We start from the raw sequence: 18,448 nt of genomic DNA, 5'->3' as shown, positions 1-18,448 counted from the left end.
TGGCTTTGGCAGAGAGCCCAGAACAGCCAGAGCTGCAGATAAGACGCTTCTGTAACAATTGTGAGATCAGCAAAGGGCAATTCACCTTCATTAGCAAAACTTTAATAACTGGAAATAAACAGAAATATGTTCAAACTTTCATAACCTGCCAAATTGTGTAAAATGAAGATGGTAATTAGGGGGTGTGGCCACAACAAGGGGCGTGGCCAAACATTTCACCCTGTCCCTCTTATTATTGCCACAATGTTGGGCGGTGTCTGTGTGACGTATTTACTCTGGGGCGGAGCTTGGGCCCAACTTGTAATGGCGGCTCCGCACATAACACAAGGGCAGCCCCGTGGGACATTGGATACAAACGGATTTAATGAGAGACTCAGGGGTTACACAGACTCATTATCTGCCGCGTCACTGGAGTTGAGCTCTCCCCGCCATTAGGAGGTTAAAACGCAGGCAATTGCCCCAGCTAAGATGGCGGCGGGGTTGGGCTAAGCGGAAGTACGTCAAAGCAGGGCGGAAACGTGGCGGTTCCGGGCGGGGTTGGCAAATAACGGGATCAGGGAAGGCGGAAGTGGCGGGTAAGGAAAATTTCCTTGTGGAGGTGTTTGTTACACAGGGATCTGTTGGGCCCGGACCGCTTCATCCTGAAGGTTGGGCTTCCCAGGTAGGAAGGGTCCATGTTACAGCCGCCATTGACTTGCTGCACCGCTCCTTATACCGCCCCTTATACTGATCCTTATACCGCCCTATAGTCTTTATAGTTGTGCCGGTTACTCCTTCAGCTCCTGCTCCCCACACTTCTCTAATTCTCCTACACCCCAAATACCCGGCTCCGCCCACAGGAACCCCAATCATCTGCCACGCCCCTATAGCTGACTATGCCCCTCCCCTGTGACTATAGGGAGCCATTAGTATGTAGGTAGGTAGGTAGGTGAGTAGGTAGGTAGGTGAGTAGGTAGGTAGGTAGGTGAGTAGGTAGGTGAGTAGGTAGTTAGGTAGTTAGGTGAGTAGGTAGTTAGGTGAGTAGGTAGGTAGGTGAGTAGGTAGGTAGGTGAGTAGGTAGGTAGGTGAGTAGGTAGGTAGGTGAGTAGGTAGGTAGGTAGGTGAGTAGGTAGTTAGGTGAGTAGGTAGGTAGGTAGGTGAGTAGGTAGGTAGGTGAGTAGGTAGGTAGGTGAGTAGGTAGGTAGGTGAGTAGGTAGGTAGGTAGGTGAGTAGGTAGTTAGGTAGGTGAGTAGGTAGGTAGGTGAGTAGGTAGGTAGGTGAGTAGGTAGGTAGGTGAGTAGGTAGGTAGGTAGGTGAGTAGGTAGGTAGGTAGGTAGGTGAGTAGGTAGGTAGGTAGGTGAGTAGGTAGTTAGGTGAGTAGGTAGGTAGGTAGGTGAGTAGGTAGGTAGGTGAGTAGGTAGGTAGGTGAGTAGGTAGGTAGGTGAGTAGGTAGGTAGGTAGGTGAGTAGGTAGGTAGGTGAGTAGGTAGGTAGGTAGGTGAGTAGGTAGGTAGGTGAGTAGGTAGGTAGGTGAGTAGGTAGGTAGGTGAGTAGGTAGGTAGGTAGGTGAGTAGGTAGTTAGGTGAGTAGGTAGGTAGGTGAGTAGGTAGGTGAGTAGGTAGGTAGGTGATTAGGTAGGTAGGTAGGTGAGTAGGTAGGTAGGTAGGTAGGTGAGTAGAGACTCAGAGCTGTACTGAGGGTCAATGTTTATTAGAGACAAATGTTTCCCATCAGCTCCTGCCCCAGTGTTACCTGCTGCACTCCTGTGTCTTCTTGGCCCAATCCACTTGCCTCCTATAACTACACCCATAGAACCCAAGCCCCTCCCCATGGAGCCCCTCCCCCTTACACCCTCCCTACAGACACAATGGAACCCAGTGATGATCCCATAATCCCCCCCTGACACTGGGTACAGGATACACTATATATAAATGTATTTTATATTTGGGGAGACTTATAAATAGAAATGCACTGGGGGTGTGGCTTTAAGGTTTAGTCCCAGGAGACCTTGTGCATAGCCACGCCCCCTCATTATCTCTATTCACCTCATGCTGACGTCCTTGTGTTGTTTCAGGGGTCGGTGTATGAGCAGAGAATGAGCAGCCGCTTGTGTGGTGTCCAGGTAATGTCACACTTATTCTCCTGCATGTTATTGGGGCACAGTCCTCAGGTACCGTCTGATTGGTTGGACAGAGATGTGGGGTCTCTCTCAGTCTATGACAGTCTCTTACATATTGTGCAGCTATTGTTACTGTCAGTGTCTCTTCTCCCAGTAGGAAGTGGAGTTTCCTCTTTTATGGATGTGAGGGGGGAATCTGTGGAAGTGGGGGTCCCTCAGTGCTGAGTATTTGGGGCTCCACTGCCTCCTGGTCACATCGCTGGCACAGTCTGTTCTCTGTGGGTCTGTAGGTCTGTCTGTCCCAGTTCTGTCTCCAAGTTGTGGCCACTCAGTCTGTACATACTCACTGTCTGTCTGTCTTTGGGCTTCTGTAGCCTTTCCACATATGGATATGCACCTGCACTGCATTAATAAATTGCAGCCTAAAATCCTGTGTGCCGGCGAAATTCTTTTCTATGATTCTGTGAGGTGGCCGATGCCTCTATGGTTGTGCACCGGGTGATTATATCAGGAAGGCTGGTGTGCGGTTAATCCTAAATCTTCTTCTTTCCACATATGGGGCCAGTCTGTTCTCTCTCCCCAGTGATTGGTCGATACAAAGTTTCTGGCAATTTGATATTTCCTTCCTCCAGTCACAGACGTATTGCTCTTTGTGTTTATTGTTTGTGTTATTTGGCCTTTTGTCAGTTGGTGGGAGTGTTGGGTGGGCAGCGTGCTGAGCAGTTGTTTCAGGGTGCTGAGCAGTTGTTTCAGGGTGCTGATGAGTTGTTGTTTCAGGGTGCTGAGCAGTTGTTGTTTCAGGGCGCATGGTTTGCCCTGGGTCTAGTGGTTCAGCCAGGCTTTATGGTGGTGGCTCATGGGGCTACTGTTATGTAGATGTGGCCAGTATGAGAGGCCCTCTTGTGTATGACAAACATTAGGGCAAATGTGCCCAGCTCAGGCCGACAGGCAGAGTTTGAGGAGCTCCGGGGGACCTGGAGAAGGTACTTACAGATTTCCAGGTGGAATATTTCTGTTGGACTAGAATCCCATTTGGATTGGTCTGGGTAAGTGACAGGAGCTCACACTTCACTTCCATAGAGGAGGATTGGAGTGATGAGACTGGAAGATTCTAAGCCAGACTCTCACTGGTTTTTAAGGTGGTACAGGGGTCTTCTGATGGCATAGAAGGTCCTGCAAGCCTTGTCAACCCTCTCTCACCCCCTCTCTCACTCCTCTTTATCTCTCCTCTCTGACTCTCACCCCCTCTCTCACTCCTCTCTTACTCTCTCACTCCTCTCTTACTCTCACACACTCTCACCTCCTCTCTTACTCCTCTCCTCCTCTCTCACCCCCTCTCTCACTCCTCGCTTACTCTCTAACTCCTCATTCACTCACCCCCTCTCTATCACCTCTCTCAGCCCCACAGAGACCATGTCAGAAACAATAAGTGAGAAGACCCCAGTGGCTCCTTTGAGTCTCGGCCTCATTTCTTCCCACAACGATCTCCTGCCCCCCAAGAGCCTCCAGATCTACCCCCAGGGGGACGTGCACAGCAACATGGGGTTGGTCCGGGCAGAAGTGGTGGGCGGAGCTCCGTCAGAGCAAACTAAGCCCAAATGGTACAAGGAGGGGCAGAACCAGCTGCGCAAGGCTGCAGAGAACATGAAGGAGGATCAGAACTGTAACCCAAATACTGACAATTGTGACTGGGCCAATGACAACCAGAGCAAGGAGGCCAAACACCATGAGATATGTGCCCTAAACTGCGCCAACCTGAGCAGCCTGCACAGCACCCCCCTCCTCATTCAGCCCCCCAATGGAGATGAGGAGGATGATGTTACCCCGGCTAAGAGTGAGCTCACCGACCCCTTCACCACAGAAACCTCTGAGCCGAGCTCTGATTTGTTGGATCTCCAGATACAGGAGAGCGGGAAAGAGACGCGGGATGGGGGGCGCAGTGCCAGTTTATTGTTTGGCATGAGAAATAATGGGGGCAGCGACGAGGATTCCAGCTGGGCAACTTTATCCCAAGGAAGCCCCTCCTACAGCTCCCCCGATGACTCAGGTAGTGTGTGTGTAATAATGTGTGTGTGTAATAATGTGTGTGTGTGTAATAATGTGTGTGTGTGTAATAATGTGTATGTGTGAAATAATGTGTGTGTGTGTGTAATAATGTGTGTGTGTGTGTAATAATGTGTGTGTGTGTAATAATGTGTGTGTGTGTGTGTAATAATGTGTGTGTGTGTAATAATGTGTGTGTGTGTGTGTGTGTAATTATGTGTGTGTGTAATAATGTGTGTGTGTGTGTGTAATAATGTGTGTAATAATGTGTGTGTGTAATGTTGTAATAATGTGTCTAATGATGCGGGCCAACGGTTTCCCCTGTCTCTCACCAATGGTTTCCCCTGTCTCTCTCGCCAACGGTTTCCCCTGTCTCTCTCGCCAACGGTCTCCCCTGTCTCTCTCGCCAACGGTTTCCCCTGTCTCTCTCGCCAACGGTTTCCCCTGTCTCTCTCGCCAACGGTTTCCCCTGTCTCTCTCGCCAACGGTTTCCCCTGTCTCTCTCGCCAACGGTTTCCCCTGTCTCTCTCGCCAACGGTTTCCCCTGTCTCTCTCGCCAACGGTCTCCCCTGTCTCTCTCGCCAACGGTCTCCCCTGTCTCTCTCGCCAACGGTTTCCCCTGTCTCTCTCGCCAACGGTTTCCCCTGTCTCTCTCGCCAACGGTTTCCCCTGTCTCTCTCGCCAACGGTCTCCCCTGTCTCTCTCGCCAACGGTCTCCCCTGTCTTCTCTCGCCAACGGTTTCCCCCTGTCTCTCTCGCCAACGGTTTCCCCTGTCTCTCTCGCCAACGGTTTCCCCTGTCTCTCTCGCCAACGGTTTCCCCTGTCTCTCTCGCCAACGGTTTCCCCTGTCTCTCTCGCCAACGGTTTCCCCTGTCTCTCTCGCCAACGGTTTCCCCTGTCTCTCTCCGCCAACGGTTTCCCCTGTCTCTCTCGCCAACGGTTTCCCCTGTCTCTCTCGCCAACGGTTTCCCCTGTCTCTCTCGGCCAACGGTTTCCCCTGTCTCTCTCGCCAACGGTTTCCCCTGTCTCTCTCGCCAACGGTTTCCCCTGTCTCTCTCGCCAACGGTTCCCCTGTCTCTCTCGCCAACGGTTTTCCCCTGTTCTCTCGCCAACGGTTTCCCCTGTCTCTCTCGCCAACGGTTTCCCCTGTCTCTCTCGCCAACGGTTTCCCCTGTCTCTCTCGCCAACGGTTTCCCCTGTCTCCTCGCCAACGGTTTCCCCTGTCCTCTCTCAGCCAACGGTTTCCCCTGTCTCTTCCCAACGGTTTCCCCTGTCTCTCTCGCCAACGGTTTCCCCTGTCTCTCTCGCCAACGGTTTCCCCTGTCTCTCTCGCCAACGGTTCCCCTGTCTCTCTCGCCAACGGTTTCCCCTGTCTCTCTCGCCAACGGTTTCCCCTGTCTCTCTCGCCAACGGTTTCCCCTGTCTCTCTCGCCAACGGTCTCCCCTGTCTCTCTCGCCAACGGTCTAACGGTCTCCCCTGTCTCTCTCGCCAACGGTCTCCCCTGTCTCTCTCGCCAACGGTCTCCCCTGTCTCTCTCGCCAACGGTCTCCCCTGTCTCTCTCGCCAACGGTCTCCCCTGTCTCTCTCGCCAACGGTTTCCCCTGTCTCTCTCGCCAACGGTTTCCCTCCTCGGGTCTCCCCTGTCTCTCCGCCAACGGTCTCCCCTGTCTCTCTCGCCAACGGTCTCCCCTGTCTCTTCTCGCCAACGGTCTCCCCTGTCTCTCTCGCCAACGGTCTCCCCTGTCTCTCTCGCCAACGGTTTCCCCCTGTCTCTCTCGCCAACGGTTTCCCTGTCTCTCTCGCCAACGGTTTTCCCCTGTCTCTCTCGCCCAACGGTTTCCCCTGTCTCTCTCGCCAACGGTTTCCCCTGTTCTCTCTCGCCAACGGTTTCCCCTGTCTCTCTCGCCAACGGTTTCCCCTGTCTCTCTCGCCAACGGTTTCCCCTGTCTCTCTCGCCAACGGTTTCCCCTGTCTCTCTCGCCAACGGTTTCCCCTGTCTCTCTCGCCAACGGTTTCCCCTGTCTCTCTCGCAACGTTCCCCTGTCTCTCTCTGCCAACGGTTTCCCCTGTCTCTCTCGCCAACGGTTTCCCCTGTCTCTCTCGCCAACGGTTTCCCCTGTCTCTCTCGGCCAACGGTTTCCCCTGTCTCTCTCGCCAACGGTTTCCCCTGTCTCTCTCGCCAACGGTTTCCCCTGTCTCTCTCGCCAACGGTTTCCCCTGTCTCTCTCGCCAACGGTTTCCCCTTCTCTTCCAACGTCTCTCTCGCCAACGGTTTCCCCTGTCTCTCCAACGGTTCCCCCTGTCTCTCTGCCAACGGTTTCCCCACTGTCTCTCTCGCCAACGTTTCCCTCTCTTCCCTCTCGCCAACGGTTTCCCTGTCTTTCTCTCTCGCCAACGGTTTCCCTCTCTCGCCAACGGTTTCCCTCTCTCGCCAACGGTTTCCCTCTCTCGCCAACGGTTTCCCTCTCTCGCCAACGGTTTCCCTCTCTCGCCAACGGTTTCTCTCTCTCTCTCTCGCCAACAACGGTTTCCCTTTCTCTCGCCAACGGTTTCCTCTCTCTCTCTCTCTCGCCAACGGTTTCCCTTCTCTCTCTCTCTCTCTCTCCGCCAACAGGTTTCCTTCTCTCTCTCTCTCTCTCTCGACGGTTTCCCTTCTCTCTCTCTCTTCTCTCGGCCAACGGTTTTCCCTCTCTCTCTCTCTCTCTTCGCCAACGGTTTCCGCTTCTCTCTCTCTCTCTCTCTCTTCGCCAACGGTTTCCCTTCTCTCTCTCTCTCTCTCTCTCGCAAACGGTTTCCCTTCTCTCTCTCTCTCTCTCTCGCAACCGGTTTCCCTTTCTCTCTCTCTCTCTCTTCTCGCCAACGGTTTCCCTTCCTCTCTCTCTCTCTCTCTCTCGCCAACGGTTTCCCTTCTCTCTCTCTCTCTCTCTCGCCAACGGTTTCCCTTCTCTCTCTCTCTCTCTCGCCAACGGTTTCCCTTCTCTCTCTCTCTCTCTCTCGCCATAACGGTTCCCTTCTCTCTCTCCTCTCTCTCTCTCTCTCTCTCTCTCTCTTTCCGCAACGGTTTCCCTTCTCTCTCTCTCTCTCTCTCTCTCTCTCTCCTCTCTTCTCGCCAACGGTTTTTCTCTCTCTCTCTCTCTCTCTCTCTCTCTCTCTCTCTCCGCTCAACGGTTTCCCTTCTCTCTCTCTCTCTCTCTCTTCTTCCCTCGCCAACTGGTTTCCCGCTTCTCTTCTCTCTCTCTCTCTCTCTCTCGCCACGGTTTTCGCCTTCTCTCTTCTCGCCAACGTTCCCTTTCTCTCTCTCTCTCTCGCCAACGGTTTCCCTTCTCTCTCTCTCGCCAACGGTTTCCCTTCTCTCTCTCTCGCCACGGTTTCCCTTCTCTCTCTCTCTCTCCTCTCTCTCTTCGCCAACGGTTTTTCCTTCTCTCTCTCTCTTTCTCTTCTCTCTCTCTCGCAACGTTTTCTCTCTCTCTCTCTCTCTCTCTCTCTCGCCAACGGTTTCCTTCTTCTCTCTCTCTCGTCAACGGTTTCCCTTCTCTCTTCTCTCGCCAACGGTTCCCTTTCTCTCTCTCTCGCCAACGGTTTCCCTTCTCTCTCTCTCTCTCTCGCCAACGGGTTCCCATTTCTTTCTCTCTCTCTCTCTCTCTCTCTCTCTCTCTCTCTCTTCTCTCTCTCTCTCTTCTCTCTCTCTCTCTCTCTCTCTCTCTCTCTCTCTCTCTCTCTCTCTCTCTCTCTCTCTCTCTCTCTCTCTCTCTCTCTCTCTCTCTCTCTCTCTCTCTCTCTCTCTCGGACCAATGGTTTCCCTTCTCTCTCTGTAACAGACGGTTTCTGGACTCGGAATTCTCTGGACACAGATTTGCCCTCAGGGTGGATGAGGGTGCAGGACACGTCAGGAACATACTACTGGCACATCCCCACTGGTACCACTCAATGGGAACCCCCTTCTGAGCTGTGTAATGGGGAGCACAGGTTGTACCCCTTCTCTGATGAACACACACCTACTGAGGAGGTACCTTATAGTTTTATATTAATTTCTCACTACCTACAGATTTCTGTTTGGCTCGCCCATTCCCTGACACTCTATGTCTTTATGTTCCTGTAGGAGAGTTACTCGGAGGAGCTGCTGGCTATTGGCCAGTGTGAGGGGGAGGGGACCAGTGGCATGGAGCAGTTGTCCAGCGTAAGGTGAGTCCCTCCCCCCTCTCCCCAGCCCAACCAATGTCTGCTCATGTCAGTGTAATGGTACCACCCTGCAGTGGGAGGGGCACAGGAGGAGGCAAATGTGTGTCATATCCCACAATGCTTTGTGTTTCAGCACACCCACAGAGGGGGGAGAGGATTCCCAGCCTGAGACATGTTCTGGGGCCCAGGTGAGTGTGAGGCTATTGAGTTCTCTCTGTGAGAGCGAGTGCTCCCCGGTACTTAGCGACTCTCTCTTCTAGACATTCCCTGTGCACTGTCTCGGCTGGGTGGAGATGACAGAAGAGGATTTGGCTCCTGGAAGAAGTAGCGTTGCTGTGAATGGCTGTATCCGCCAGTTGTCTCTGCACAGCTCCTCCCATGCCCAGGTATGCCCCGCCCTGTCTGTATATTGACTCCTCCTCCCCCTGTCTATTACTCCTCCTGTCTGTATATTGACTCCTCCTCTTCCTGTCTGTATATTGACTCCTCCTGTCTGTATATTGACTCCTCCTCTTCCTGTCTGTATATTGACTCCTCCTCTTCCTGTCTGTATATTGGTGTCTGTGCAGATGAAGGAGATGCTTCTGGTGTTGGATCAGGATTCTCTGAAGCTATTGGACGCTTCAGAACAGACTCTGCTCCACTCTCAGCCAATCGTCAGTATCCGAGTTTGGGGCGTTGGGAGAGATGACGGCAGGTGAGGAGTTGAGGGCAGAACCCCACTATCTCTGTACAATACAGGTGCCCAGTTTGCCAATATTTGGGGCACACAGAAGGGGTGCATTGTTACTGCTGGGGTTTATATTGGGCCATGTTTCCCCTATTGAGTATTATTAGGGTTCCTTTATTTCTATCAATCGCTTCACCCTACAGCTTGCTCTGCCCATAGCCACTTACAGACACAGGTTGCCCGGCTACTAGTCCTGTGCTCTTTGATCTGTCACTGTTAGGGGGGTGGGTCAGATATTCTCCATATTAGAGATGTTGTGCACCTCACGGCTCAGAACTGCACTTCTATACGGACCCTACTGCCCTCAGCTACAGACTTGTTGCAATTTGCTGCTCTTTTTCTACTGCAGTCGGAACAGACAGTGACTGTGGTTTTGTGAAGAAGTTTGGTTTTTACTTTACTCTCATTTAAGGCCTGTGAGCAGAACAATTAACAACATTCCCTTCCTTGGTATCACACTGTGTGTGTGTCAGGCTGTGATTGGTAGACCTTTACACACACTGCTCACACTTCATTTAAAGGGCAAGTGTCACTCCATTTCCCCCAGCTCTGTGTATTAGACTTACATTTTCTGTTACTTAAAAGAAAACAAATACTTAAGCCACAGTTTCTGTCACATTAAGTGGCATATTATTAAAGTTGAACGTAGTGATCAGTAAATATTACATTACGTTGAGGCACCAATGCATGCTGGGGAGGGGGGGGGCGGGCCTCAATCATCTGCCCAGAAATACACAACTCTGTCCATTCATTGGCTTACGATGTGGCCTAGCATGTATGTGTGCCCTTATCTGTTTGTCTGCACCGGGTCCCTTAGTCGGTAAAATGGCAGTTTTCTATTTAGGACTCCAAATGGCACATACTACTAAATATGGATATTTTCATGAAAATGGTTTATTTGCATAAAGAAGGTTTTTATACAATTTTTTTTTTTTATAGAGACCCGTGTTGTTCAGGGGAATAGTTTTTCTTAAAGTTTTAATAGCGTCCGGTTTCCATATATTTAACCCTTTGACTGCTGAACCAGGTAATTCCCAGGGAACCCAGAGGCGTCTGCAGTGGATACGGGGGGGGGGGCAGGGAGTTGGTCGGCGAATGGAACGCGGGTCAGGGGGTTGGTGAGTGGATACTGGGGGGGGGGTTGGCGAGTGAATACTGGGGGGGGGGTTGGCGAGTGAATAGATGTAGAATCTCTGCAATAAAGTCTCACACGTTTCCTAATCGCTTGAAAAGAAATGGATTTGCCTTTGTATGTGGCCAGTGTCACCCAGTAGTCACTGATCATATCGGCTAGCCCTGTGCCTGTCACCCAATAAAAAGCTTTATCTAGTGTGGGATTTATCTAGGAACTGTTTTTCTCTAGCACTCGTTACTCCTCCCTGTTACTCCTCTTTGTTACTCCTCTTTGTTACTCCTCTTTGTTACTCCTCTTTGTTACTCCTCCCTGTTACTCCTCCCTGTTACTCCTCCCTGTTACTCCTCCCTGTTACTCCTCTTTGTTACTCCTCCCTGTTACTCCTCCCTGTTACTCTATATTAATCTCCTCCTGCCCATGAGCCTCCTTTCTGTTTCTCAATTGCACCCCATGTTCTGCCTGTTTGTGACTCTTCCTCCTCTTCCTCACTTGCTGCCTGGGATGCAGGGAAAGGTAAGTGGTTTTTTCTCCTCATTCTCACTAAGGTGGTGTCACAGTAAGTCCTTATACTCAGTCCAGGCTTCTCTCAGTCTGAGTGGGTGATGTGGTGGGATCAGATAGTGGCACAGAGGGGTGCAGTTCCACACAGTCTATGAACGTTTAATGCAGGAACTTGCAGCTTCAGACACAGAGCTCACACTCACTCGCGTACATCACACACAGGAAATGACGTTCTGCAGTGTAGCAGAGGAATTCTGGGAAATGTAGTATTGTGTATGTAATTTGTAATAACACAGACGTAATGGGGATAATGTAAGTGTAGTATTAATACTATTTTATATCATGTTTGTGCCTAATGGAGCCCCTTCTCCCCCCGTGTCTTTCTCCCAGGGACTTTGCTTATGTTGCCAGAGACAAACTGACTCAACTGCTGAAATGTCACGTGTTCCGTTGTGAGGCTCCTGCTAAAGCCATAGCCACTGCTCTGCATGGAGTCTGCTCTCAGGTGAGTGTGAGTGGGAAGCCACTGCTCTGCATGGAGTCTGCTCTCAGGTGAGTGTGAGTGGGAAGCCACTGCTCTGCATGGAGTCTGCTCTCAGGTGAGTGGGAGTGGGAAGCCACTGCTCTGCATGGAGTCTGCTCTCAGGTGAGTGTGAGTGGGAAGCCATAGCCACTGCTCTGCATGGAGTCTGCTCCCTTTCCTCATCACCTGATTGGTCCTTCCTAATGTTCCAGATCATGGCGGAGAGACGCAGCACTCGCCCCCTCATCAACGGCCTCTTACTGGATCACTCCCGATTGGTGGATATTCCTTTCCAAGGTAACGGCACCCTCCCCCAGACATGAGTGTAATTAGTCCAGCCCCAGGGGGAGGCACCAATTCCAGCCAATAACAATCTGCTGCATTTCAGGGACAATTCTAGTCTGATTATTTCTCACGTGTCTGTTTCTGCTCAAGGCTTATTTGTGGGAATACAATGCTCAGAGCTAACAAGTTACTGACCATTTCTTATTTTATATCAGTTACTGATCTCATTCCTCTCTTCTCTCTGCAGTCGAGTTCCCGGCTCCAAAGAACGACTTAGTTCAGCGCTTCCAAGTCTTCTACCTTGGCAACGTGGCAGTTGCTAAGCCCGTGGGTAGGTCTCTTGCCTTTGCACACACACCTTCCTGCTTCATATTAAACAATGGGACCAATAGCAGTTGTGGGATCTGGCAGTTTTGGGCTTGTTTCTTGTCATTTTACCAATTCATTTTAATTTGGATGTTCTGTGTTGCTATGGAAAGGGCAGACAATTCTATGTTGCCATGGAAGCAGCAGCACGGTTTCCCTCTTTGTTGGGGAAGCTCTAAAGCCTGGACCTTTTTGGCTGTGTGTAGAATTTGGCCAATTCCCTAGGGTTCAGATGGCCAAGTCTAAGCTTTCATGTGACTAAAGAAAGTTTAAATGTGATATTTTTAGGGGAACATGTAATACTCTGCCACATCTAGTCACTATAGGGATTGGTCGCATCCCCACTTTTGTTGCCACAGCAGCCAGTTTAGCTATTTTACAATGGCTGGCAGTTTAGCTGTGTTTCTGCATCACGGCAGGCAGTTTAGCTTTGTTGCTACGGCAGGGCTGGCAGTTTAGCTGTGTTGCTACGGCAGGGCAGGCAGTTTAGCTGTGTTGCTACGGCAGGTTAGGCAGTTTAGCTGTGTTGCTACGGCAGGGCAGGCAGTTTAGCTGTGTTGCTACGGCAGGGCAGGCAGTTTAGCTGTGTTGCTACGGCAGGGCAGGCAGTTTAGCTTTGTTGCTACGGCAGGGCAGGCAGTTTAGCTGTGTTGCTACGGCAGGGCAGGCAGTTTAGCTGTGTTGCTACGGCAGGGCAGGCAGTTTAGCTGTGTTGCTCTGGAAGGAGCAGGAATGTGGACCCAGTGTTGAGGGGGTGAAATACTGAACCATGTTGTTGTTGTTGTTATGTAGGGATGGAGGTCATTAACAACACGCTGCAGACTGCACTGAGTAGGTGTAAAGCCGAATGGATTCCTGTCACTGTTAATGTGGCGTCTGCAACTGTCACAATCATTCAGCAGCAGGTAATGACCCCTGTGTGTGCCCTTCTCTCCTCTTACTGCCCCTCTAACTTATTCCCATATTGTGCCCCCCGTTAACTCTACTGCCCCCTCACCTGTCGCTCTATTGCCCCCTCATCTCTCTCTATTGCCCCCTCATCTCTCTCTATTGCCCCCTCAGCTGTCTCTCTATTGCCCCCTCACCTGTCTCTCTATTGCCCCCTCACCTGTCTCTCTATTGCCCCCTCACCTGTCTCTCTATTGCCCCCTCACCTGTCGCTCTCTTGCCCCCTCCCCTGTCGCTCTTTGTCTTCCGCCCCCTCCTTTTTGTGTCACTCCTTCTTTTCCTTTATCTGTGTCAGTATTGCCCCCCCCAAGTGTCCTTTACTGCTAATAGTTTATTTGCCCCGCTGCCCCCCCATTGTTACTCTTTATAACCCCCCATTGTGTGTCCCTGACAGACGGAGGAGCCGCTGAGTGAGTGTCGGGTCAGATTCCTGTCGTTCATGGGGGTCGGGAAGGACGTTCGTACATTTGCTTTCATCATGGCCGAGGCCCCGGGGTTGTTCATGTGCCACATGTTTTGGTGTGAGCCCAACGCGGCCCCCCTTTCTGAAGCCGTTCAAGCTGCCTGTATGGTGAGAATCTATTGCCCCTCCATTACTCTGTGTGCCCCCTCCCCCCAAATCAGAGGGTCTGAACCGAAAGCACAACTTGTGCCAAATAATGAGCCCCCACCCCTAATTCAGTTTATATCACAGGGAATCAGGGGGTCCCAGGCCCAGTAGTGGGGTGCAGCAGTGTAACAGCCACTCACTGACCCCCTTTATCTGTATCCTCTGAACCATGTGACTGATCCTTGCCCTTCCCCCCGTATTTCTCCTGTTCAGCTGAGGTACCAGAAGTGTCTGGATGGTCGGCCCCAAGGCTCCTCGTGTCTCCCCACTCCCCCCGCAGACTCCGTGGCTCGCAGGGTGGGCTCCAGTGTCAGACGGGGGGTCCAGTCCATACTTGGCTCCTTCAAAACAAAACGTCCCGGAGGGCAAACGCCGTGACTTGGACAAGACTCCGCCCCCTAACTGGCTCCTCCCTGCAACGTCTCTTCCTTATGGGGGGCTCTTCTTAATGGGGGGCTCCCCTATGTAATCTCTCTTGTTGTCCCACTGTAAAGATTTGGGGCTCCTCCCAGAACTGGAAGCGGCAGAGACTATTACTAGTGATGCTGGACTGACCCGTGGGCTGCGTTGTTGTTGTCTACTTGCAGTTGTTTGTGTTGTTGTTTGTGTAATTGTGATAGACACTCCTAATGTAGTAACACATTGAGTACTAGAGAATGCTGCTAATCTCTGCCTTGTAACCTGTGCCACTACTGTACCCCCAGGGCCTTCCCAGCTCTTATTAATATTATTATTATTTATGAACTATCTAATCAAACCTCTACTAATGTCCAGCCGCTTCACTTACCTGCCCCATTCAGGAGCTCTACGAACCACACTTGTTTACCCCACTGCCCTCACTCTGAGACCCCTCTCCAGCCAGCCACCCCCATACAGACTGTCAGTGTATGTCATCCCATGTCTCCACCTCTGACTGTTTAAGTTGAGGCTGTCTCTTCACTCTGCTCATCCTGAGGTGGACCTGTCCTTCTCTTCATCCTGAGGTGGACCTGTTCTTCTCTTCATCCTGAGGTGGACCTGTCCTTCTCTTCATCCTGAGGTGGACCTGTACTTCTCTTCATCCTGAGGTGGACCTGTTCTTCTAGTTATCCTGAGGTAGACCTATGTGGAGGGCCCAACTAAACCAGACTAGAAGAACAGGTCCACATCAGAATGACTAGAAGAAACAGGTCCACCTCAGGATGACTAGAAGAAACAGGTCCACCTCAGGATGACTAGGCTGGATGGACAGTCAGTCTCAGCTAAGACAGATCAGAGGACGTGGCCTATCCTTAATGACTAGAGTGGAGGGATAGTCCCAGATAGGAATGAGTAGGGTGGAGGGACACTGCTACTGTACATGACCTACTCATTATGGGAAGGGCATGGCCTCCATCTGGCTTAGCTGAGACTATCTCACCATCCTAGTCATTCTGAGGAGGCTCTTGGGCTTGGAACACCAAAGTGCCCTCAGTTTGTGTGAGAGGGTACCCACTTCAGCCCTACATGGAGGTACAGTCTGTGCCCTTGGCTTGTATGTTATGTGGGTGAGGGTGCATGTCTATAATGTGTTAGAGAGGTGGGTGATGTGTTTAAGCTCCTGGGTGTCCAGTCTTGTATCCCATGGACAGCCTCTGTCTGGTACATCCTAATGCAACTCCCCAATCCCTGGCCATAAATGACCAAGCTTTGGCCCATGTCTGAGCAGTGGGGGCTCTCAAGCTTAATGGCGGAGGTCTTGTGTGGCTAAAATATGGGGCAGATATACAAACACTACATAGCAACATGGGCCCCCGCCTCCTTGGTCTTTAAGCTCCGCCCCAGGCGAGCTTTGTGTTTTTTTCATCCAATTACAATAAAGTAATAACAAGAACCCTGAGTTGTCACTGTGTGTCTGTTTCACTGGGAAATAATAGGAATGTGCCCGGTGGGGTCACGGCTCCTCCTATTGGCAGAAAATGAATGGGCACAATACAGACGTGGCCAGTGTTTCCTATTGGTCCAGCCACAAGGGACCTGTAATGATCCAATGTGTTATGCCAGTGTCATTCTGTAGCCATGCCTGAGATCATTTAACCTTGTCTAATTGTCATGGAGATACTGTGTAACTATAACAACAGTCAATATTCCTCTGTACTAAATGCAATTCAGCAGGAACCGCCCTCTAGTTCTCACATGAACATGTTGTTCTGCCCAGTGGAACGGAGCCCTGAGCAATTCTAGCCCTGCTGTGAGTGGTGGATCTACAGATACTGATCCACGGAAGTCCCAGGCCTCACCAATGTCTTCTAGGCCTCGGGGGCTTCTGTATAAGGAGGGGTGTCTGAGGGGCCCCAGCTGAGTCTTCTGACCATGATGGGTTTAACCTTGAGATGCAGGTGAGTGACCCGGGATTCCAGGGAATGATGAAGTACCAGGAGATAAAGGCCGATGTTGCTACAAGTCCCTAATGAAGAGCAAGAGAGATGAGCAAAGACATAGAGTCTGGCCCAGGGCAAAAAGAACCTCCTGCCCTAACTGAGAAGCTGCTCACGATTCAGATGGAACTGGACTTTCTTGGCACCGGAACTGTAACTAAATCCTTTGATTCAGCCGAGTGGTTCTGGTATATGGAGCTAAAGCGGCAGGAGGAGAATTACAGGGGTCACTAAAGAGTAGAGCAATCCATGAGCTGTTCAGTGATGAGGATGCTGAACTCTGGGGCCCTCCAGCTAAATCTGCCCGTTACAGGGAGTCCTGGCACCCCCACTAGTACCCCATCTGGTACACACACAGCCAGGGTGGGACTGGGCCAGCAGGGCACCAGGAAACAACTCAAGAGGGACCCAGTAGCTCAGTCCCTGCCACAATCTGGAAAGGCGAGTGGGAGGGGAGGCAGCTGGAGGAACGGGAGTCATGGGGTGCTCTAAGGTAGTGGCCCCCAGTCAAACCCTACCCACAGCTATCCCTGCTGGTACCCCCACTGGTACCCCTTATGGAACACCTACAGGTACCCCCTCTGGAACACCGGGTCTTCTCCGAGAGATCAGAGCGGCAGAATCTCCTTGCTCTCTGACACCACAAAAAATGGTCTTTTCCTCTGAGGAAATCGAGGACATTGAGCCAAGGGAGAAGGTGAAGCAAAGGAGACAGAAAGACCAGCCTGAATTAAGTGACTTTATTTATGTGGCAAGTGATTTCCCTGCTCTGCCCCCGGCCCACAAGTCTCCCAGCAGTTGGGGTACATCAGCTACGACTATTGGGACTTCCTTACACAGACACCCCCAGTCCTGCTCTGAAGGACATCCCTAATATTCACCCTACAATGAAATGGAAAGTGAGATCTAATATGTGAGTTGGATTTATGGAATGGACGACATGATGTGCCGGTTCCTTCCAGAACATTCCAACCTCCTGGAGCTGACAGTGAAATTCTTCAATCAGAGAAAATATTTGCTGTTTAGTAAAACCTTTCCCGGAGCTCAGGAGAAATTAAAAGGGAAAATCTGCTTATTCCTCTATTGCTTTGGCCACTCCATCCCCATGGTCACATGAAGGTCACACTCAGGAAAACAATGATATAATATATATAATTATAACATATAATTAACTTCTACTGGAAAGGCAAGTGCCCCAGAAATAGAGAGAAAGGGAAGTCTGACCCCTCTCACGGGAGCAAATAGGAAACAAAGGGCAAATCCTCTCACTCCTGGGAAATTCATGGGAACAGTGAGAAGAGAGACACCTAGTGGCAAATGGAAGGAAAAACACACAACCCTACAGGAGAGTCCCCCACAAACTCCTCATTTCCAACATATAATTTGTAATTCCCTGGATTTATTCCCAGTCTGTGGAATTTGATCATTGAGGCAGAGTCATGCCGATGACTTGTTGTTCCGAGCCCAACCTACCTGCGATCATTTATTTCTCTTACTGACTTGGCTCCACAGGGAAATAAGGTTCCTTTGGGCAGAACAGAAATGAAATTTGTGACAATGTTCCACAACTCCCGGGCAGCCATTGTTTTCCTGTATGTCTGAGACGGGGAATATATTCAACATAGAGATCATGGAAAATATATATATATTCAGCATATAGAGCATAGACTGTTGTCTAACAGTTATAGCACATGTACAATATATATATATACACACACTTATATATAATATTACTGTTAGAGTCTCCTCTCACTGGTGTTTCTGGATCTCAGTCTCCTGACACTGGTTACTAGTCTACTGTCACTAGTATTTCTGGTGCTCAGTCTTCTATCACTGGTGTTTCTGGATCTCAGTCTCTTCTCACTTCAGTTTCTGCTGCTCAGTCTCCTGTCACTAGTGTTTTTGTTGCTCAGTCTTCTGTCACTAGTGTTTTCGGTGCTCAGTCTCCTGCCACTAGAGTTTCTGGTGCTCAGTCTCCTGTCACTGGTGTTTCTGGATCTCAGTCTCCTCTCACTGGCATTCAGTCTCCTGTCACTGGTGTTTTTGTGCTCAGTCTCCTGCCACTAGAGTTTCTGGTGCTCAGTCTCCTGACACTAGTTTTTCTGGTGCTCAGTCTCCTGTCACTGGTATTTCTGGTGCTCAGTCTTGTTACACTAGTACTTCTGGTGCTCAGTCTCCTGACACTAGTTTTTCTGGTGCTCAGTTTTGTTACACTAGTACTTCTGGTGCTCAGTCTCCAGTCACTAGTATTTCTGGTGCTCAGTCTTGTTACACTAGTACTTCTGGTGCTCAGTCTCCTGTCACTAGTATTTCTGGTGCTCAGTTTTGTTACACTAGTATTTCTGGTGCTCAGTCTCCTGTCACTAGTATTTCTGGTGCTCAGTCTCCAGTCACTAGTATTTCTGGTGCTCAGTCTTGTTACACTAGTATTTCTGGTGCTCAGTCTCCAGTCACTAGTATTTCTGGTGCTCAGTCTCCAGTCACTAGTATTTCTGGTGCTCAGTCTTGTTACACTAGTATTTCTGGTGCTCAGTCTTCTATCACTGGTGTTTCTGGATCTCAGTCTCCTCTCACTGCAGTTTCTGCTGCTCAGTCTCCTGTCACTAGTGTTTTTGTTGCTCAGTCTTCTGTCA

At 50.7% G+C, this 18,448-nt stretch overlaps 1 protein-coding gene across 3 annotated transcripts; it reads left to right on the top strand.

Annotated features, from left to right (window-relative positions):
* The first annotated feature begins 348 nt into the window (after nucleotides 1–348).
* apbb1.L (amyloid beta (A4) precursor protein-binding, family B, member 1 (Fe65) L homeolog) lies at nucleotides 349–15,271 on the top strand. Of its 3 annotated transcripts, none has more exons than XM_018245141.2 (15): nucleotides 349–575; nucleotides 2,053–2,100; nucleotides 3,498–4,144; nucleotides 7,961–8,148; nucleotides 8,242–8,324; nucleotides 8,455–8,509; nucleotides 8,582–8,707; nucleotides 8,891–9,018; nucleotides 10,694–10,699; nucleotides 11,078–11,192; nucleotides 11,423–11,507; nucleotides 11,743–11,826; nucleotides 12,654–12,766; nucleotides 13,204–13,380; nucleotides 13,633–15,271. In XM_018245141.2, exons 3-15 carry the CDS (start codon nucleotides 3,511–3,513, stop codon nucleotides 13,795–13,797), a joined length of 1,959 nt encoding a protein of 652 aa, XP_018100630.1. In that variant the 5' UTR covers nucleotides 349–575; nucleotides 2,053–2,100; nucleotides 3,498–3,510; the 3' UTR covers nucleotides 13,798–15,271.
* Nucleotides 15,272–18,448: the final 3,177 nt, after the last annotated feature.

The sequence above is a fragment of the Xenopus laevis genome, chromosome 2L (genome assembly GCF_017654675.1).
Source record: "Xenopus laevis strain J_2021 chromosome 2L, Xenopus_laevis_v10.1, whole genome shotgun sequence".
In the NCBI taxonomy this organism is placed as follows: Eukaryota; Metazoa; Chordata; class Amphibia; order Anura; family Pipidae; genus Xenopus; species Xenopus laevis.
The sequence above is the reverse complement of the archived record's forward strand: the minus strand, read 5'-3'. Positions and strand labels throughout refer to the sequence as shown.

Bases quoted from the DNA above. Each gene is read 5' to 3' on its own strand.
- apbb1.L (XM_018245141.2), top strand. From the start codon at position 3,511: ATGTCAGAAACAATAAGTGAGAAGACCCCAGTGGCTCCTTTGAGTCTC. The intron at 11,827-12,653 runs GTAGGTCTCTTG...GTTGTTATGTAG, and splicing joins GGCAGTTGCTAAGCCCGTGG to GGATGGAGGTCATTAACAAC. The intron at 13,381-13,632 runs GTGAGAATCTAT...TCTCCTGTTCAG, and splicing joins CCGTTCAAGCTGCCTGTATG to CTGAGGTACCAGAAGTGTCT.